General features: G+C 46.6%; 1 protein-coding gene across 3 annotated transcripts in view; it reads right to left on the reverse strand.

The window, feature by feature from the left end:
* LOC137533378 (lysophosphatidylserine lipase ABHD12-like) overlaps positions 1-15,256 on the reverse strand; it is a 42,032-nt gene extending 26,776 nt beyond the window's left edge. Inside the window, exons 1-4 of one of the 3 annotated variants that reach the window (XM_068254775.1) lie at positions 15,167-15,256; positions 9,324-9,392; positions 7,637-7,936; positions 736-860 (exon numbers count right to left, since the gene is read on the reverse strand). In XM_068254775.1, coding sequence (XP_068110876.1) covers positions 736-860; positions 7,637-7,749 — 238 coding nt within the window. In that variant the 5' untranslated portion in view covers positions 7,750-7,936; positions 9,324-9,392; positions 15,167-15,256. Of the gene's footprint in view, positions 1-735; positions 861-7,636; positions 7,937-9,323; positions 9,548-15,166 lie in introns of those variants that run through there. The other 2 variants (XM_068254774.1, XM_068254776.1) reach the window with 2 other exon arrangements.
* Positions 15,257-22,949: the final 7,693 nt, after the last annotated feature.

The raw sequence follows: 22,949 nt of genomic DNA on the forward strand, positions 1-22,949 counted from the left end.
CGCTATATAAATCCTAAATAATAATAAAAGGATGCACCCCCCAAAAAATAAAAACAAAAAAACACTGATACAAGGAGGACATAAGGGGGACACAAGAGGTACAAGGGGGCATGAGGTATAAAGGGGGCATAATCCACAAGATGCCCCTTCACCATATATTTGCCCCCATCATATATACCTCATATCATATATACCCCCATATAAGCCGCATTACCGGCGGTGAGAGATCACCATGGCCAGTCAGAGAAGCAGCTATGGTTGCGACCAATCAGGCAATCAGGTGGAAGTGCCAGACTGGCCAATCACAGTCGCCCACTGCTTCTTTTGCTAACTGGTGCCAATGATCTCGCGGGCGGGACCACGGCACCGTCATTGGGCCAATCACGCCACTTGATCAGTAGCAGTAACCAGAGGTCGCTGCTGCTGCTGGGCCAGGTGGCCCAAACTGTTATTCCAAACGCTGCCCCCGTGATTCACGTAATTCAGGTGGCTTTATAGTAGCTCCGCCCCAGGAGCTGAAATTATTAAAATTAAACCGTTCCTCTTTCCCCTGCCACACACACCCCATGTGGCCCACAATTTCCTTCACATCTCCAGATCTTTTTAGCATTTTATAAAAAAAAGAGAAGGTTGGCTGTAAGCACTGCATCCAGCTGATGCTTAGCATAACGATGGCCGCCCCCATTTGCCAACCGCCTCAGGATCACTTGAAATAAACTTGAAGGAGTTACTCACACATGTTTAAATAAACCACTTTCCCCAGCAGCACAGGGAAGAGGCGGATGACGAATGGGACACAGATATAGATGCCGAGCAGCACCAGCGCTGTCACTTTCACATAGAATCTCCACTTTGATTGGCTGAAAAGGAAAAGGAAATATTTGTATTATTGTTTTTATTGTCATAAGTGCTTAAATAGAGTGACCAGATTTTTGTAGGCTCAACCTGGGACGGGGTGAATTGGGGGGGGGGGGGGGGGGCTGCGGCGGAGCGCCGAAAAATTTGGTGTCTGCAGCGCGCGCGAAAAATGGGCGTGGTCATGACATTCTATGGGCGGAGCTAACAGAATGATGCAACAGCGAGGCATAAGAAAGCAGTGTTTACGCCGTGATGTGGTCAAACGTGGATTCACATCATAGGTGTGCAGAAACTGTGTGATGCTATTTAATAGTATGCTATAACCCCAAAGCAGCAAACACAGCCAACTATGACCATTAAATAATAAATGCAGCAACAGTTACCCCGGACACCACAAAATAAATGCAATGGGCAACATTTCAGCACAAAATAATCGCATTGCGGGCAAACATGTCAGCATAAAATAAACGCAATGGGGGCAAACATGTCAGTACAAAATAAACGCACTGCGGGCAAACATGTCAGTACAAAATAAACGCACTGCGGGCAAACATGTCAGTACAAAATAAACGCACTGCGGGCAAACATGTCAGTACAAGATAAACGCACTGCAGGCAAACATGTCAGTACAAGATAAACGCACTGCGGGCAAACATGTCAGTACAAGATAAACGCACTGCGGGCAAACATGTCAGTACAAGATAAACGCACTGCGGGCAAACATGTCAGTACAAGATAAACGCACTGCGGGCAAACATGTCAGTACAAAATACACGCAATGCGGCCAAACATGTCAGTACAAGATAAACGCACTGCGGGCAAACATGTCAGTACAAGATAAACGCACTGCGGGCAAACATGTCAGTACAAAATACACGCAATGCGGCCAAACATGTCAGTACAAGATAAACGCACGGCGGGCAAACATGTCAGTACAAGATAAACGCACTGCGGGCAAACATGTCAGTACAAAATACACGCAATGCGGCCAAACACTTCACCTGCAAGAAAAGGCATTTACTCACCTGGCAGAAGACGTCCCCTCACGCAGCCGGCCTCTGGTGCCTCTGGTGCAGCTCCCCCTGGCCTGGACGATGTTCAATCTCCCGCTCAGCCTCTCACAGGCAGAGCAGGGCTACGGCAAGATGGCGTCCGGAGGCGGAGCCCTGTACTGGAGACAAATAGTCTCCAATACAGGGCTCCGTCTCCGGACGCCATCTTCCCGTAGCCCTGCTCTGCCTGTGCCTGCCGGAGGAGAACATTGCAGGCTGGAGCGGGGCTGCGGGGAATGAACTAGCGCAGCGTCTATGAGACGCTGCGGCTAGTTCATTGCACGGTGGCCAGAGTCCCGAGGCCGGGACGTCCCGCTGCTAAAAGCGGGACGTTTCCCGGGACCTCATGCAGCCAGGGACAGCGCCCCCCGAAGGCGGGACGCGTCCCGGGTAAAGCGGGACGTATGGTCACCGTAGCTTAAAGTGAACCCGATGTGAGAGTGATATGAAGGAGAGTGGCTGCAGTAGTGTCTGAATCACACCAGAAACAAGCATGCAGCTAATCCTGTCACACTTCAGTCAGAACACCTGATCTGCTGCATGCTTGTTCAGGGGCTGTGGCTAAATGTACTAGAGGCAGAGGATCAGCAGGACAGCCAGGCAACTGGTATTGCTTAAAAGTAAATAAATATGGCAGCCTCCATAGAACTCACTTCAAGTGTCCTTAAAGTAAAATTAGAAAAAAAGGTATTTAAAGTGCAATAAGATAAAATACCTCCATGGTTATTTTTTTATTACGTGATTTTCTTTTTTATTCCAAAACCTGTAGTACATATATGGAAGTTGTACAAATTGGCCAATCAAAATGTAATGTGTGTACGCACCGTAAAGACTAATACATAAGGACAGATGTCAATCAACCAGGGAGTGCCCACTAGAGTTGGGCCGAACGGTTCGCCTGCGAACGGTTCCATGCAAACTTCCGTGGTTCGCGTTCGGGTCCCGCAGGCGAACCTTTGCGGAAGTTCGGTTCGCCCCATAATGCACCATGGAGGGTCAACTTTGACCCTCTACATCACAGTCAGCAGGCCCAGTGTAGCCAATTAGGCTACACTAGCCCCTGGAGCCCCACCCCCCCTTATATAAGGCAGGCAGCGGCGGCCATTACGGTCACTCGTGTGCTGCCTGCGTTAGTGAGAGTAGGGCGAGCTGCTGCAGACTGTCTCTCAGGGAAAGATTAGTTAGGCTTAGCTTGTTCCTGGCTGCATACCTGTTCTGTTCTGTGAACTCACCACTGCATACCTGTTCTGTTCAGTGAGCCCACCATACCTGTTCTGTTCAGTGAGCCCACTGGATACCTGCATACCTGTTCAGTGAACCTGCCACTGCATACCTGTTCTGTGCACCCACCACTGCATACCTGTACTGTGAACCCACCACTGCATACCTGTTCTGTGAACCCACCACTGCATACCTGTTCTGTGAACCTGCCACTGCATACCTGTTCTGTGAACCTGCCACTGCATACCTGTTCAGTGAACCCACCACTGCATACCTGTTCTGTGAACCCACCACTGCATACCTGTTCAGTGAACCCACCACTGCATACCTGTTCAGTGAACCCACCACTGCATACCTGTTCAGTGAACCCACCACTGCATACCTGTTCAGTGAACCCACCACTGCATACCTGTTCAGTGAACTCACCACTGCATACCTGTTCAGTAAACCCACCACTGCATACCTGTTCAGTGAACCCACCACTGCATACCTGTTCAGTGAACCCACCACTGCATACCTGTTCAGTGAACCCACCACTGCATACCTGTTCAGTGAACCCACCACTGCATACCTGTTCAGTGAACCTGCCACTGCATACCTGTTCTGTGAACCCACCACTGCATACCTGTTCAGTGAACCTGCCACTGCATACCTGTTCAGTGAACCTGCCACTGCATACCTGTTCTGTGCACCCACCACTGCATACCTGTACTGTGAACCCACCACTGCATACCTGTTCAGTGAACCCACCACTGCATACCTGTTCAGTGAACCTGCCACTGCATACCTGTTCAGTGAACCCACCACTGCATACCTGTTCTGTGAACCCACCACTGCATACCTGTTCAGTGAACCCACCACTGCATACCTGTTCAGTGAACCCACCACTGCATACCTGTTCAGTGAACCCACCACTGCATACCTGTTCAGTGAACCTGCCACTGCATACCTGTTCTGTGAACCCACCACTGCATACCTGTTCAGTGAACCTGCCACTGCATACCTGTTCTGTGAACCCACCACTGCATACCTGTTCAGTGAACCCACCACTGCATACCTGTTCAGTGAACCCACCACTGCATACCTGTTCAGTGAACCCACCACTGCATACCTGTTCAGTGAACCTGCCACTGCATACCTGTTCTGTGAACCCACCACTGCATACCTGTTGTGTTCAGTGAACCCGCCACTGTATACCTGTTCAGTGAACCTGCCACTGCATACCTGTTCAGTGAACCTGCCACTGCATACCTGTTCTGTGAACCCGACACTGTATACCTGTTCTGTTCAGTGAACCCGCCACTGCATACCTGTTCTGTTCAGTGAACCCGCCACTGTATACCTGTTCAGTTAACCCGCCACTGCATACCTGTTGTGTTCAGTGAACCCGCCACTGTATACCTGTTCTGTTCAGTGAACCCACCACTGCATACCTGTTCAGTGAACCTGCCACTGCATACCTGTACTGTTCAGTGAACCCGCCACTGCATACCTGTTCTGTTCAGTGAACCCGCCACTGTATTCCTGTTCAGTGAACCCGCCACTGCACTCTCGCCATGGTGCGCACCAGTCCAGCACGGCCGTCACTACACAAACAGCTGTTTGCGGTGCGTTACACAGTGAGTTTGGTGTGTAAGTGTGAAGCAGTACCTTAATTACACTACCTGATTGATGTATACACATGCAAGATGTTTGAAAGCACTTTAGGCCTGTCATTTAGCATTCAATGTGATTTCTGCCCTTAAAACGCTGCTTTGCGTCAAATCCAGATTTTTCCCGGGGACTTTTGGCGTGTATCCCACTCCGCCATGCCCCCCTCCAGGTGTTAGACCCCTTGAAACATCTTTTCCATCACTTTTGTGGCCAGCATAATTTTTTTTTTTTCAAAGTTCGCCTCCCCATTAAAGTCTATTGCGGTTCACGAACTTTTACGCGAACCGAACCTTACGCGGCAGTTCGCGAACTCGGTTCGCGAACCTAAAATTGGAGGTTCGGCCCCACTCTAGTGCCCACCAATACAATGTCACCAAATGGATGAAAGCCGTGACTGGCACATAACGTCTGGCAGGGGCTGGCTGGCTGCCTGGAGGTCGCTATAGGGGGTACAGCACTGCGCAAGTCATAGTCTGACCCTCCAAAGGAGCACTGGTCATGTGACTGGCTCACTGTAATAAAGCACTATGTAAATAGAAACAGAACTTCTTATAATGACCTCAGTTCCTCCATCGTGCACTTTCTGTCATAAGGTCAGTGACATCATGTGAGTTTCAGTTTTAGTTCTCTGTCATCTGCTGAGTATATTATAATCATGGGAGAACATCGGGTCACATGATCCCAGGTCACATGACACCATTTCAGGGCTTCATAACGGTCACAGGAGTTAGGCTAAGGTCACACTTGTCTATGCAGAAAACCATCACTTTTCTGCTATGGGTGTTTTTTCCTGCGGTTGCATTTTTCTGTGTGCGTTTTTATGCATTCTGCATGTATTTCCATTTGTGTTTTTAATCAATATGCATATTTAACAAGTAAAAATAAATAATTTTCAAATCCGTTTTACCTTATTTGGGCAAAAAAACGCAAAAACATTATTTTTCACCATAGGAAAGCATTGCAATGGAGAAAGAATTAACTTGTTGAGCATTTTAAAAACGCATACCAATGCGTTTGTTGTGCAGCCCATAGACTTTCATTATGTGCGTTTTTGCATACCTTTTCTAAAAAGCATGCGATTTTGACCATGGCCATCCTTGCTGTGACCGAGCATTGTCCCACACGCCAACACACACGGCCACACACCACCCCCGACCCGGGCATCCTGGGATTCCCTTCTGTGCCCACTAAATGTTCAATTAACTGACGGAATATACTAAATGACTCTCACCCTTCACAATCGTTCATCAAACAATAGTGACAGAAATGAGCAGAAATTCAGAAATAAGCGCTGTATATACATGCTGTTCAGCTACAGCCAATCAGCGTGTTCTGTTCTGCAGAGAGGGAGGAGGGACGATGGACGTCGAACAAGCAGGAGGAAACCTGCGGTGTGGAGCAGAGAAGGACACAGAGCGCTGTATATACATGCTGTTCAGCTACAGCCAATCAGCGTGTTCTGTTCTGCAGAGAGGGAGGAGGGACGATGGACGTCGAACAAGCAGGAGGAAACCTGCGGCGTGGAGCAGAGAAGGACACAGAGCGCTCAGAGAAGGACACATCAGCAAACCTAACAACACTGTAGAGCAGCTGTACGCACGCTAGCGTAGACACACAAGTGATCATTCCAGATTAGGATTAACTAACATGTGTACAACTCCTGACTGAATCTGCTCAAAATCTTGCATTGATTGTAATATCGATTTGTAGCAAAAGTCAATCGAAATAACAATCGACTAGGGGAAACATTTTGTTAGATTGGACATGGCGGGGGAGCAGTGGGAGATCAACAGCAATGCTGTCGTTTAAAAAAAAAATAATTTAATCGTAAAATCTATTGAAAATCGGTGTGCAGTGTATGGGGGAGGGGGGGGGACTATTTGCCACATAGCACAGCAATCCAAACGTGTATGGGCACCATACGAGAAAGCAGATCCTAATGCCTCTGACAAATGGGGGCTCAGACTAAAGGTGCTGACTAACGATCCAATTGATTGTACAATCTTACCACTTTTATGTAATAGGACGGACTATGTAACAAATCCATTCAAAGTATATTTACTCAGTTTACCTGTCTACTACATAGATTTGGTAAGATTGTATCATTAGTGGCCACCTTAAGGCCTGGTACACACCATGCAATTGTCACTGCAGATCTAACCTCCAATCGAGACAAAATCAGATCTGATGAAAAATATACAGCGTAACTAATTGCCAGCGACCAATGTCGGGCTAAAAATCTATCGGAGGCCGATCGGAAATGCTAGAACATACATCAGAATACCGTCTTTCTGTGTGTATGTCCTTACGATTTCTTTTCAATCGATATCCGATTGGAAAAAAATGATTGGAAATCTGATTGGAATTGGAAACAATTGCATACGTGTGTACGCTAGCTTTCTTCAAAATCCATCGATGTTAGATCTGAATATCGATCTGATCACTCATTTCAATAGGATCTGAAGTGAAGATTGCATGGTGTGTACCAGGTTTTATGTTAGCAACACACAATGAGATTTTCTGGAGATTTAATGTTGGATCGATTATTTTTGACAGGTCCGATCTGATTTTCGATCGATTTTCCATTCATTCTTATGGAAAATCGATCGCTAATCCGATCTGTCGGAAACAATCGATCTGACAGTAAATCTGACAGAAAAACTCATGGTGTGTGCCTAGCATAAGATATCCCACCAATGGAGCAGCTAGGACGATGCCAGGAGGTGAAAAGCAGAAAGACAGAGGAGTCTCAGCTGTCATTAGTGGTCACATGCGGACGCAGAGAGCAAAGTACAATGAATGAGACCAGATAATGATTAGCTTAATGAAGTCGGTAATATTCTCACACTCACCGCCTGCGGCTCTTCGAGGTCTGCCTCTTCTGCTGGGGGTCCTCGTCCTGCAGGCCCCGCCCATACTCCAGGGATCCGGGAGCCCCTGTATGCGACGCCTCTCTCCTCTTCATGCTGACGCTGTCTGGACGATCTGGCAGCTCTGATGATCACACAGTCCTCACTGGGTCAAAGGGGAACAGCAATCTCCACTTCCTCTATGTGCTTCTCATAAGTAGCAGAAAACAGTCCACAGGGTCCTAATGACCTGACTGGTGAGTGGCGACTCCAGCAATGCTGTCATGTCAGTCCTTCGCACTCCTTAAAGAGGAACTCCAGTGAAAATAATGTAATAAAAAAAGTGCTTCATTTTTACAATAATTATGTATAAATGATTTAGTCACATTGTAAAATCTTTTAAATCCCTGATTTACATTCTGACATTTATCACATGGTGACATTTTTACTGCTGGCAGGTGATGTAGCTGCTGCTTGCTGTTTTGGCAGTTGGAAACAGCTGTAAACAGCTATTTCCCACAATGCAACAAGGTTCACAGACAGGAAACTGCCAGGAGTACCACGGTCCTCAGAGTTTCTTGTGGGAGGGGTTTCACTACAATATCAGCCATACAGCGCCCCCTGATGGTATATTTGTGAAAAGGAATAGATTTATCATGGGAAAGGGGGTATCAGCTACTGATTGGGATGAAGTTAAATTCTTGGTCGGAGTTTCTCTTTAAAGGACCACAATCGTGAAAAATTATAAAATTTAATTTACTTACATATAAAATGTACATTTTTCCTGGAGGAAAATGCTCCAAAATTTCCTACCTTGCTGTCATTTACAGTAGGTAGCAAAAAAGCTGATGTATCTGACTTTTGGACTAGTCCACCTCCTCATGGAGGATTCTCAGTATTATCTTTATTCTTCACAAAAGCACTCCTGGGTCTATACAAAGATGTCAGTCAGCTTCCCTATTTGCTTGCACGCTCTTTTGGCAGTTGGACTGAGGAACTGCAGTTAAAGGACGACTATCGCGAAAAAAAGTAGGCAGTTAAAATCTGACAGAACCGACGGGTTTTGGGCCAGTCCATCTCCTCATAGGGGATTCTCAGGGTTTTCTTTATTTTCAACAGCAGGGACAGTTAGTCCCTCTAATCCATATGCATCAAACTCCGGCCCACAGAGCCATACAATTTGTCCAAACTTTGCATTATGTTTGGCTCTTTCTAGACCACCAGGGAAGCCATATGGGGAAGGATGGGGGAAGCACCAGGGAACTGTATAGGGGATGGAGAGTGGGGTGGCAGGCTGTCACTAGACACCAGGGAACTGTATAGATGAGGAGTGGGGCCACTAAACACCAGGGAACTGTATAAGGGAGGGTGGGGACCTCTAGACACCAGGGAACTGTATAGAGGATGGAGGGGGCATTAGACACGAGGAAACTTTATAAGGGAGGGAGGTGGACACTAGACATTAAGGTTGGCCCGTGACTTGGTCCCAATATTACATTTTGCCCCACTTTGTATTTTAGTTTGACACCCCTGTAATCTGATGAGTATACAGAGATCTGCTTTCGTCTGGAAATCATTCCCTGTACTCTCTGCTCTGATTGGCCTATCTCTCTGAAGTGCTCCCTCGTGTCTCTATGTTCCCCCCCATGTAATGTACATCCATGGATGCTGACCAGCGTGCCCCTCTCACCTCCGCGCTTTGCCTAGGCAATCCTCCTCAGCGCCGCGCCTCATCAGAACATCGCTGTCGATGCTGCATCTGAAACAAACAAATACAAAACAAATACAAATGTAATGACAAGTAACCCTCGGGGGTGGCGGCCTTTCCCCAAACAAGCATAAATATTTCACGAGTCTGACGGTAAATAAACCCCATATCAATAACATATCAGGGGGGTTATCCGCTTCTTGGCAGGCAGCCCAAAGTACATTTTTTTATAGTAAAATCCAGCTCAAAAAACTCCACAATATTCTGCCTGGCAAGACGCCCGATACGTGTTGCCATGGAAACAGAGGGGGAATACCGGTAAGTCCCCGATTGTATCAGGTGTTCACAAGAGAGGGGGGGGGGGGCAGCAGCTGCAGTGCCAGGAATACAAAACACACACATTAAAAACGCGCAGACATCCTGCCGGGAACGCTGGTCGGAAAATAGCAAAACAAAAACAAAAACCAGCGTTCAGATGGGCTAGCTCCAGGCACGGTGTCTCTATATGTATTTAATAGTAACATTATTTGACATTTAGACATTTGACACACTAGAGGCGCTAGTGGACTTTTTAAAGCGATGACGATTTTTCAAAATCCCCCTAAAAGCGGCTACAACATGCTTTCCTATGGAGTAGTTCAGATTGGGCACTGTCAGGTGACATAAGCGCTGCATGGACCATTTTCAGGGCGATTTGCTCTGAATGGAAGGTATAGGGAAACCGCAAAATGTTCATAAAATCGTTTTGTGCATCAATTGCGTTCGTGTTTTTAAGAATGAATACATTGTATTTATTCTTTTCCTCGTCAAAGAGTTCACTTCCTGACTTGCGTCAGGGAGTGAATTAACAAACCGCGGGGGGAAAGCGCATAGGGATCTTTTACAACAGAGCCCTTTTTCTTCGTTTTAACACAAAGTCGAACCTTTGCATTAACCAAGGTAAAATGAGTCCATAGACTTTCATTTTACCTTTCACACACAACGCTGCGTTCCGATGCGTTGCGGTACGACGCACCCGAGAGCTTTTAATTGTCTGGAACCGTCGTTTTTACCGTCGGGTGAATTAATAGCTACCGCCGCCGATTGCGTCGCACCGATACATCCCGACGACACACCGCAGGCTATTCAACGTGCAGGAAACAGCTCCTGCATGCGTTGGTAGATGTGAAAGAGGCCTTAGAAAAAGCGCTTTTCACAAAAACGCGTTGCCCACCCAAGCGCCAGGAAAGGTAAACAAAAATGCATTGAAAAAACTGCCGACGCACTCGCTATTGGAACGTAATGGGAACAAGGCCTGAGGGCCCATTCAGACTGGGGCAATTTACAGGCGTTTTCCCACAGTTTTCTACATTGACTGCTACCTCTTTGAAAATCGCCAGTGCCATTTATAGTATACGGCAGTGATCTCCCTGCGGCTATTGCTGGCCATTTACAGAAAAAGAAAAACGTGCTACATGTGGAGCTTTCACTCAATTTTGGAGCCATTGGCCTCTATTCATAAACAGCAGTGCGATAACAAAAATCTTGTCAGGAAAATACCGCAGCCCACTGAACTGTAGAGTAGAGCAGTGTCCCGATTCTCTCTTTGCCCTGCAGAAATGACTCACACAGAAGGCTCTCTCTGGCTCTCTCCACTGATGACTCAGACAGATGAGTCACACAGTCTTTCCCTGCCTGCAGAAATGACTCACACAGCCAGCTCTCTCCACTGATGACTCAGACAGATGAGTCACACAGTCTTTCCCTGCCTGCAGAAATGATTCACACAGAGAGCTCTCTGGCTTTCTCCACTGATGACTCAGACAGACTTCGGCTCTCTGCACTTTGCATCCATCAGAGCTGTCAGAGCTGTCGGTAAATTGTTATCGCCTCACTAGAGGTGTCGGTAACTACCGCCAGGCTTACCGCTTGTTGAAGGCTTTATGAATTGACATTTGCTGACAATTTACTGACATGTGTTGTCGGTAACTGCAGCCAGGTCGGTAATTTATCTCCCTGGTCGGTAATGTCAGCTTTTCATGCGGTAACAGCCTTTATGAATTGACATTTTGCTAAGTGGTCGGTAAAGTCTGCTGTTTTCAGCATTACCGCATGAGCTAATGCTTTATGAATCGAGGCCATTGCGGTTCAAAATGTTTAAAACAAAAAAGCAAACCGCGGTCACTCAAAAATCAGGGAGACGTCCAATAAAAAAACCCACCTGCAAAACGCTTATGATTTTGCTAGCTTTTTACGATTCCCAGTGTGAATGGGGTCTAATAACACATAAAAAAGTTTTGGTGCAAACAGATATACTGTAGATATGGAGTTAGTAGTCGTAGTTGTCTCTGAAACAAGCCAAAACTGACTAAAAAAAACAGTTTATTTTGAATTTAACAAAAATGAGATTTTGCACAGACCATAGTGAGTGTAATGGTGAGGTGTGATGTGCTGTGGTAGGCTCTGATCTCGCACCCCAAGCACAAGTGATGCTTAAAGGACACCTGAAGTGAGAAGGATATGGAGGCTGCCATATTTATTTCCTTTTAACCACTTAATGACAACCAGATTTATAAAAATGTCCTGCTAGAGCCTCTTAATGTCTCCAGGACGTTTTTATAAGTCAAACAGCGCTGCTGCCGCTGTGTGCGCATGCACGTGTGTGCTCGTGTGCGCATGCATTCCCGTATGTGTGAATGTAATCAAGTTTGACTCTCTGTAAAGTACATTGCCCTTTCCATCCCCACCTACTGATGGAAGCTTTTGTTTGCTCATTGCTACTCCCAATTACAGCAGTCCTTATCTACCTGCTCTTCCTGCTGACAGCAGGTCATGGAAGTAGAGCAATGAAAGCCTCTAACATTTAAATGTGAAAAGAAGAGGTAGAATAGATAGAATGGATTTTTTTTAGTAATGAGCCATGTTGCTAGCATGCATTTTTAATGTGCTATTGAGATACCCTGGGGCTAAAAATGCTGCTCGGTTCACTTTAAGGCCATGAACAGGGGAGGGACAATGAAAACAGACAAGTGTGGGTCACAAATGCTACAAACACTTTTCCAATACGCCGAGTGCCAGTAACTGGCTGCATCACCAATAGGTGGCGCCACACTGAATCAACAGCTGCCCCATGCAGATTTAGCCATTCACATGGGCCCCAGCTGCTGCCCTCTACAGGTGACTTCCAGCCCTGCAGGCAGCGGTGGAGACATTCCCTGGTTCATACAAGGTAAGATAGGAGGGCGGCTGTAATCCGGTTACCAGCACCCGATAGCTCTCTTCATTTGCTGCTAATACAATTTCAGGCAGAAGTTTGAGAATAATAAACAGCTCAAAGCATTAAAAGGAAATATAACAGGATTATTATGCGATGTAATAGCTTTCCACTGATGATCTTTTCTCTATTTCCCCTCCTGAGCTTCTTAGCGACTCACAATGACTTTTTGTCCTGCTTTGAAAATGGGGATTACAGCGTTGTGATCGCCGCCGCGACACGTTCCGCCGCAGAGTGCTTCTCTCGTAAGCTGCGACTCATTTCAATAAATCGGTTTTATTTTTAAGGTGAGATCCCCTTTGTTAAGGAAAAAATCTCTTCAGTTCAGTGTGAGGATAAGGAATATTGCTTCAGCGCGCTGTGCAGACCCCCATTCCTAGCAGAGACTGCCGGAGAGGAGTGCTAACGTTTATCGCGGATCGCTGGATTAGTGCGAGGGGTGAGAAGAGAAGAATATGGAGGCTGCCATATTTATTTCCTGTTAAACAATACCAGTTGCCTGGCAGTCCTGCTGATTTATGCTAGGAATACACAATGAGAGTTTTCAGTTGATTTACTGTGCGATCTTATTTTCCCATCGATTTTCTTATGAATTTCACTTCTGTGAGAAACTGATCATAAAAGCGACAGAAAATAAGATTGGACGTGTCGGAAATGATCTATTGAACAATCTATCTGCTGAAAAAACATGTGGTGCATTCCCAGCATTAGGGTAGGTACACACTAGGCACAATTACATATGCATTTTCCACAATATGCTATGGAAAACACATATGCGATTCTGCCTAGTGTGTTTCTACCCTCATCTGGCTGCAGTAGTGTCTGAATCACACACCTGAAACAAGCATGCAGCTAATCCAGTCTGACTTCAGTCAGAGCATATCATCTGCGTGCTTGCTCAGGGGCTGTGGCTGAAAGTTGACTTTAGGGGATCCAGCAGGAAACCTCATACGGTAATTATGTGTTACGGTGCAGGCGTGGCCACGTTAATGCCAGAAGAGGAACGCAGCCCCGATCAGCAGGAGGGTCCCGGGCAGCAGCAGAGAAGGGCCAGAGCTCTGCATATGCACTGTACTGTATGCATCTAATGATGTAACTGAATGCAATGTATACTGTATATCTGCTGTATCATCACCTACCCTGTTGTGCCCAAAACAATTCCGGGTACAACTCGCGTTGTACTTGGCAAAAAAGGTGGCTGGATAGTGTACTGGTTAAGGGCTCTGCCTTTGACATGGGAGACCAGGGTTCGCATCCTGGCTAGGTCAAGTACCTATTCAGTAAGGAGTTCAAGGCAAGACTCCCTAACACTGCAGGGTGGCCTCCTGAGCGCGTCCCAGTGGCTGCAGCTCTTGAGTGCTTTGAGTCCGACAGGAGAAAAGCGCTATACAAATGTTCAGATTATTATTATTATTATTATTAATAAAATAAATTCTCATTCTGATTAATTTCAATATTACTTTTCTTGCCTTAATTATATTGTTTTGTTTGTTTCTTGCTCTTTGGACGCTTAAAAATGTAACATAGTGAAGGTGAAAAAGCTTTGTGAATCCTGCCTATTGTCACAGGCTGAGGACTAGAGATGCTATCAGCTTGCCTGTGTGTAAATTCAGTCCCCTTTTCTCCTCCCCTCTGCCTCTGAAATCTCTGGCTAGTAACCTCCTCGTGCCCAGACTGAGCTCCCATAAGCCCTTGCTACATGGGTCAAGGCTCTCTGAAAAGCTGTGGGCGAGGCTTGTTTAGTTTACAGGGAATTAGAGTATTAAAACAAAACAAAAAAGTATTTGGCTTGAGGAATGCCCTATAAACTATATGAAAGGAACACAATTATGCACTGAGTAAAAGTTTATCTCGGATCCACTTTAATTAATACATCCCAGTGTGTACAACCGATCTTCAGCAGGCTGTATACCATACAATCTTGATTGCACAATCCTGTTTACTTGTAACTCCTCCTTATGAGTCATGCGCAGCAGTAAATGTGATGTCTACCATATCTCCCAACATGCTGACACTTAAGCCACGCCTCTGCCCCGCCTCTAATCACGCCCCTAATCATGTATACCATAAAGATTACACAAGAGAAATACATCATTGTATAATACAAACCACACCGGTCCTTTCTATCCTGGTTCATTTTCCTTCATATTAACATTTAAAATATGAAATAGATCAATTTAAAAGATGGGAATAGAGTAAAAAACAAACAAAACAAAAAACACCTATATTTACACAGATCTGTACATCAGCCCTGGCCTGAAAGAGGCAGAAATAAGTAGGAGAGAGGGAGAGAGGAACTGAGTTCCCATAGAGGGCAGTGGGGAGCTAAATGTCTACTTAAACAAGTGACAAAGAAATTCAGAGACAATGAAAGACCATTGCCGACTCCTGACACACACAGGCCGACTAGATTGCTGGAATCAGTACCTGCCAGTGATCACAGCTGGCTGACACACACACTGACCAATGCTGCCCCTCTGCCATTCACTGTGTCTGCTATACTAACTGACATAACAACCCAGCAGCCTCAGACACTCGTTACAATGTTACAATGTTTGCTTGTGGATTTTACCTCGCGCTGCTTCCGGTTCCTGTGCCACAATCACATAACTTCCACCCTAGTGATACCTGATTTCCTCTGCAGTGCAGATTATGGCCACACGGTGGCAGCAGAGAGCCTCACGCCTGGAATCCAGCAGAGCAGACAGTGCAGAGGGCAGGATGTATTATTATTATTATTGATTTGCTAATCAGATACTTCCTGCATTTATGAAAGGCTATGCTGCTAGTAAGAGGAGTGGGCTGTATGCAGGCCCGGATTTACATCACAGGAGCCTATAGGCACAGATTTCCTACATGTGTGCTGCATGGCCCAGCTGTCACTTCTCCTTTCCCTATGCTTCCATGTCACAACAACTGGGTAGTTGCCCCGCCCTCACTACCCCATAGGACCATGTGATTATAAATTTTAACAGCTTCCGCCCCCCCCCCCCCCCCCCCAGTCTTTTTTCCTCGACCTCACCTCTTAGGACCGTCGCAAGGGGGGCATGATTTGCCTGTCAATTTTTGTTTTAAATGTTTGCCCTGCCTGGTCGCTTAAACAGTGGCCTGTGATTGTACTTGGACCGCATAGGCTATAAATTAGCAAGGTCCCCCTCGGGTTTGCTGGTTTTGGAGGGAGGCGGAGTGACAGTGGTAGCCTAAAGGGCTCGTTTTCTGTTACTTGGGGCCGCCATTACATGTGTCCTTCAACCTTCGGGTGATTTGTATGGTGCGGTGGGAGTTTCTCAACTTACTCTTTCTGCTGTATTTCTTCTGCCTACAGTCCGGGCGCTTCCGGAGTTGCGGAATGAAGCGCAGACGTCACTTCCGATGACGTACTTATGCCTCCTGCGCTGTCCGGGCATAGCTCCTCAGTGATTGGTGGGGAGTCGCCCACTCTAAACTGTCACTCCCCACTACGCTCTCCAGTTGGAGGAACAGGACAACGGGGCGGGACGCCCAAGATCTAGGGGGATATTTAAACTGTCAGAGAGCAGTGGCCGGCGTCCACAGCAGAGTCGCCGTGCCACGCTATACAGACAGTGAGCAGACAGTATGGAGACAGGGGACACTGCGGATCCAGCTCCTGCGGAGATTCCTCAGCAAGGTAGGTAGCGAGGAGACCAATTGAGTTGAGTCTTTTGATTGTTTATTTCTTATCGGGAGATTAATTCTCTTTCCTTCTTTTTCATTTCGCCAGCTACTTCAGCTGCTCCTATTACTCCCACTGCACCCCTAAATGACCAGCATCGGGTAGAAAGGTATGGGCAATAAGGTAGGTTCTTACCCATTACATGTTGCTAGCGGAAGGAGACTGAAACATTGTCCCACTTATGTTACAGCCCAAGAAAACACAAAAAGAAGAAAAGTACTAGATCAAGATCGAGGTCCAGGAGAAGGAGCCAGTCTCCCACCTACAGACAGACCTACAGACTGAGGAGCACATCAAGATCACCAACTCGATATAAAAGATGCTGGGCATGCTACAGGGAAGCTCTCCCAGACAAGACTGTGTGTAGTAAATGCTTTAATGAATTAGGAAGAGAAAAGGATCAAGCACCTATTGACGTATCTCAAATGATAACACAAGCGGTACAGGACTCCATGAAAGAGTATTTAGCATCCCTACTGAAACGTTTCCACTGATGACCGAAATATCTGAGATTATCAAGGAGGAATGGGAAAAACTTGATAAGAGAGCACCCGTAAATAATAGAATTTCAAAGCTCTATCCGCTAAAGACGGAACAGACGAAGAGTCTAGACACCCCTCCAATAGTGGACGCCTCGGTGGTACGTCTAGCGAGACCCATGACTTTACCGAGAGAAAACGCAACAACATTTAGAGATGTCCTAGAAAAAAAATTGGACTCAGAATTAAAAAAGATATATACACTTTCTGGTAATGCAGTTAAGCCAGCAATAGCTCTGACATCAAAATCAAGGGCCCTCAGAGCCTGGACGATGAACATTGAGGAAGCGGTGAGAGCTGATACAGATAAAGAGGCGATTCTAGCAGCACTAGATGACTACAACCTCACAGCCGATTTTATCGGCGAAGTAGCAGTAGATGTAATAAGCTGTAGCTCCAGAGCCATGGCCTCATCAGTCGTAGCTAAGAGGGCTCTCTGGCTAAAGACATGGGCAGCGGATCCAGCATCAAAGCAGGATTGGTGCAGAATACCGTACGATGGAGCCAATCTCTTTGGTAAAGAGATGGATGATGCCATCAAGAGAGTGACTGGGGGAACTTCTGGCCTACTACCTCAGGACAGGAGGAATAAGCGCTCCTTTCCACAGCAGACTGCCCGTTTTCAACAGTCAAGATACAGGAATGCAAGGTCATATAAGCCCGGGAGAGAATTCAAGAGAACCTGGCAGAGTTCACAATCTAACCTGCAGCGTTTGACTAAACAAAGATCGACTCAATCCACTCCTTCTCAGCAAAAGCCATTTTGACGGGCAATCCGCTCAGTCTTGCCCGGTGGGGGGAAGATTAACCCAATTCAGGCAAGTTTGGGCGGAGAATATAAGGTATCGGTGGGTTGTACGCACAGTATCTCGAGGACATCGTTGGAGACAAAAATCCCAACACAACCGGCAAAGAAGCTGATCTTACAACAATATATCCAAACACTGAAGCAGAAGGAAGCTATAGTAGCTGTACCTATGGAACAGAGAGGCAGAGGAGTGTATTCCCCATTATTCTTAGTGTTAAAGAAAACAGGGGACTGGCGTCCAGTCCTGGACTTAAGAAGGCTGAACAAGAACATACGCATAAAAAGATTCAAGATGGAGTCTCTAGAATCGATTCGTCAATCCATAAGAGTATCAGACTGGATGCTTTCTGTGGACCTCGAGGACGCCTACTTGCATATTCCAGTACACTCGAGGTCCCAGAAATACCTAAGGTTTGCATTTGCGGAAGAACACTTCCAGTTTACTTGCCTGCCATTTGGGATTTGTACCGCACCGAGAACCTTTTCCAAGACCCTCTTGGCGGTGGTGTCCCTGTTACGAGAGAGGGGATTGAGGTTATACCATTACCTCGACGACCTACTGCTACTAGCGTCAGACAAAGAAACGATACTTCTCCACAAAGAGATACTTCTCAAAACACTAGTGTACTTCGGATGGAAAATCAACTACCTCAAGAGCCAGCTGGAGCCTACACAGTCCATGATCTTTCTAGGAGCCATGTTCAACACAGTCCAGAATTCTATCACTCTTCCAGATCAGAAAATAGAGAACTTAATTCAGAACATACACAAAGCATTAGACAGACCAGAAATGAAGGCAAGACAATGCCTAAGTCTATTAGGCCTGATGAATTCTACGATACCGATGGTAAGGTGGGCTCACTGGCACATAAGGGCGTTCCAATGGGTTTTTTTGAGCCAATGGAACAAGAGATCGTTCAATCAGAGAATCCATGTGTCATCACTTATGAAGAACAGCTTGATGTGGTGGACCATAGAGGAAAATCTCAAAAGATATCATCTGATTCAGGAGAATGTGGAGACCATAATTACCACAGATGCCAGTCGGACAGGATGGGGAGCTCACTGCAGGGGCCACTTTGCTCAGGGCAGATGGACCACATCAACGACCCACGTTCCAGCGAATATATTGGAGATGCGGGCAGCACTCCACGCCTTAGTCAGCTTCCGACATCTCATTCAAGGAAAATCTATCTTGATGAAAATGGACAACAGGAAGGCAGTTTCCTACATCAGGAGACAGGGAGGTACCCGGAGCATGACGTTACTCCAGGAGGCTGCATCCATTTTTCAATTTGCAGAGGAACACCTATGGAACATCAGAGCTATTTATATACCGGGAAAAGAGAATCAGACAGCAGATCACTTAAGCAGAAGAAAGTTGAGCAACAACGAATGGAGCCTGTCTCAGAGCACCTTCCAATGGATCTGCACACAATGCGGAGAACCGGAAATAGATCTGATGGCGACTCAGAATACAAAGTGCAAGAGATTCTTCTCCAGATACCGGTACGAACAGACGGAGGGAGTGGATGCACTGTCTGTCCAGTGGAACTTCTCCCTAGCCTATGTATATCCTCCAGTACCAATGATTCGTCTGTTGCTGCTCAGACTCTTTCGGGAGAAGGTAACAATAATTGCGATTATTCCATACTGGCCGAAACGCCCCTGGTTCCCCCTATTGTGGGAGCTGAAGTCACAGTATCCACTACCGATACCGTACGACAGGAACTTACTAACTCAGGGACTGATACGTCACCAGAACCCGGAGAGACTGAACCTGAGGGTATGGACATTGAAGGGCAAAGGCTAAGACAGGCGGGATGTTCAGAGGAGGTCATAGAAACGCTACTTTCTTCCAGGAAGCCTACTACTAACGCCACATATACAAGAATATGGAAAACGTTTCTCCACTTTGCTACTGAGAAGAAATTTAACCCATTAAAACCGGAACCACATATGATACTAGACTTTTTACAGAGGGGACTCACGAAGGGTCTAGGATATCACACCATAAAGGGCCACATATCGGCTTTCACAGCCCTGACAGGCATATCATGGGCAGCACATCCTTTAATTAAACAATTCACAAGGGGAGTTTTAAGATTAAAACCTCCGAAAAAGAATGTTTTTTCTAAGTGGGATTTACCACTAGTATTGGAGTCCCTAACAAAGAGGCCATTCTACCCAGCACAGGACAGTACTTTGTGGCATGTAACCCTGAGGACTGTGTTTTTAGTAGCCATCTCATCTGCCAGGAGAGTGTCGGAACTGCAGGCCTTAGGTTCAATGGAACCATACCTCTCTTTCTTTGCTGACAATGTGGTACTAAGACCAATCCAGGAATTTATTCCAAAGGTCACATCAACGTTTCACCTGAATCAGGACTGGACACTTCCCTCTTTCACCATAGAGGATTCACAGGAATCACATCCATTAGATGTGGTACAGGCCCTGAGAAACTACATTGAAATTACGGCACAGTTTAGAAAGACTGAGAGACTATGGGTCATACCCTCAGGATACAGGAGAGGAGAGGCAGCTACAGCTAGAACCATTGCGTCCTGGCTGGTCAAAACAATCCAAACTGCCTACAGGACTCTCAACATGGAGCCACCAACACAGATAAGAGCCCATTCAACACGTAGCATGGCTACGTCTTGGGCAGCATATAATAAAGTACCGGCAGACAAGATCTGCCAGGCCGCAAATTGGTCAAGTATACACACCTTTATGCGCCACTACAGGGTGGACTTGTCATCACAAAGTTCCATTGTGTTTGGGAAATCTGTATTATTTGCAAATGCATAATTAAATTCTGTGATTAAGCATCAATATTCCCTCCCTTCATTATTTTTTTCCTAGTTAAGTCCCAGTTGTTATGACATGGAAGCATAGGGAAAACGGAAAATTGTTACTTACCTATCGGTAATTTTCCTTTCCCGATGCTTACATGTCATAACACGACCCTCCCTTCTAGGTTAGCTTCGGTGAGATCGAGGCTGACGTAGACTGGGGGGGGGGGGGGGGGGGCGGAAGCTGTTAAAATTTATAATCACATGGTCCTATGGGGTAGTGAGGGCGGGGCAACTACCCAGTTGTTATGACATGTAAGCATCGGGAAAGAAAAATTACCGATAGGTAAGTAACAATTTTCCGTTTTCCTTTCCCATCATAGCTACAGGTGTCACTTAAAGAGAACCTGTAACAAAAAAAAAAAACATTCCCCTGGGGGGTACTCACCTCGGGAGGGGGAAGCCTCGGGGCCCCAATGAGGCTTCCCCCTCCCCTGTAGCTGCAGGCAGTCCAGTGCTGGCTCCCCCGAAGTGTCCCGGAATCCCCCCTCGGCAAGCCTGACAAGCGCTGATTTATTTACCCTTCCTGGCTCCAGCGGGGGGCGCTGTTGCGGCTCTCAGCATGGAGATGGGTGGAAATAGCCGATCGCTGTCGGGTCCGCTCTACTACGCAGGTGCAGGAGACTTGCAGGCGCTGGAGACTTGCAGGCGCAGGAAACTTGCACCTTTCCTGCGCCTGCGCAGTAGAGCGACCCGACAGCGATCGGCTATTTCCGTCTATCTCCGAGCGGAGAGACAATATTGCCTCTGCGCTGGAGCCAGGAAGGTAAATATTTACATCCCAGCTGTTCGGGGAGCTTTATCGCCGCACGGGACCAATAGAGAGCTAATACTGCAGCTGACGGAGGTCCCTTTGGGGCCCCTCTGGCCCAAGGGCCCCGATGAGGTTGCTACCTCTGCACCCTCTATTGCTACGCCCCTGACTGTAATACAAGCTTACTGTCCCTCCTGCCACTGTCAGTCAGCTGAAGTCCATTCTAGCTTCTCAGTGTTTGCAGAAATTGTCAGAATGTAAATATAAGGTGTAATTATGACGTGTTTACAAAAATAACTTAACTGAGATTAAAGAGGACCTGTAGTGAAAATAATTTAATGAATAAATTGTTTATTTTTCACAATATTCATTTATAAATGATTTAGTCAGTGTTTGGCCATTATAAAATCTTTCCTCTCCCTGATTTACATTCTGACATTTATCACTGGTTGTGACATCTTTAGTTCTGCCAGGTGATCTGTACGGAATGTTCCTTACTGAGAGTTCTAAGCACAGCGGGAGGTACTGCTTGCTTGGAAGTTGGAAACAGCTGCCATTTCTCACAATGCAGCAAGGCTCACAGACAGGAAACTGTCAGGACCATGGCCATGACATCACACTGTGGGAGGGGTCTCACCACAATATCAGCCATACAGACCTCCCTGATGATCTATTGTATACAATATAAAGATTTCTCATGGGAAAGGGGGTATCAGCTACTGATTGGGATGAAGTTAAATCCTTGGTTACAGTTGTATATGAGAAATGCCGAATGCCTGGTGGTGCCGTATCCTGGCAGGCTGTTAATTTGGCCATAAGATAGATCACTCGTGGATCGACATCTGATCAGAGGGGGGTCGATTACTGCTACACACATTGATATTAAATAGATTTTGCTGCTCCTCAAGAGTTGGTGAGGGTCCCCCTAGCCCCCCCCCCCCCCGGGGCCCTGCAGCATAGTAGCAGCAGCAGAGCACCCCCAGGGACCAGGTGGTGTCACAGGACTACGACTTCTTCTTGACATCCAATCCTAACCTTGTAACCCTGACAGCTAATAGTGACCTCCTTATGTCCTGACTCTCTTTATCTATGTCTGACCCGACCAGTAATCCTGACCAATCCTTCCCCTGCCTGTTTCAGCTTCACCGTCCGGCACCCAATCCTTCCCCCTGCAACCAACAATATCCTGGAACCAATAATGGCGCCACTAATGTCTCCAACGAGCACCGCCAACAATACAGCGCCCGCTACTGGCCAGCCCCCCGGCCTGCTGATAACTTTGTCTGACCCCGACCAGTAATCCTGACCAATCCTTCCCCTGCCTGCTTCAGCTTCACCGTCCGGCACCCAATCCTTCTCCCTTCAACCAATAATATCCTGGAACCAATAATGGTGCCACTAATGTCTCCAACGAGCACCGCCAACAATACAGCGCCCGCTACTGGCCAGATCCCCGGCCTGCTGATAACATTGTCTGAGCACGCTTCAAGAGGACCTGTACTGAGAATAACATCAGGAATAAAACTGCTTGGATTTTTTTTTTACAATATTACTTTATAAATGATTTAGTCAGTGTTTGCTCATTGTAAAATCTTTCCTCTCCCTGGTTTACATTCTGACATTTGTCACTGGTGGTGACATCTTTAGTCCTGTCAGGTGCAGCTCTGCACAATGTTTGTTGACTGAGAGCTCTAAAGCCAGTAGA

This window comes from Hyperolius riggenbachi, chromosome 9, assembly GCF_040937935.1.
Source record: "Hyperolius riggenbachi isolate aHypRig1 chromosome 9, aHypRig1.pri, whole genome shotgun sequence".
Classification (NCBI taxonomy): Eukaryota; Metazoa; Chordata; class Amphibia; order Anura; family Hyperoliidae; genus Hyperolius; species Hyperolius riggenbachi.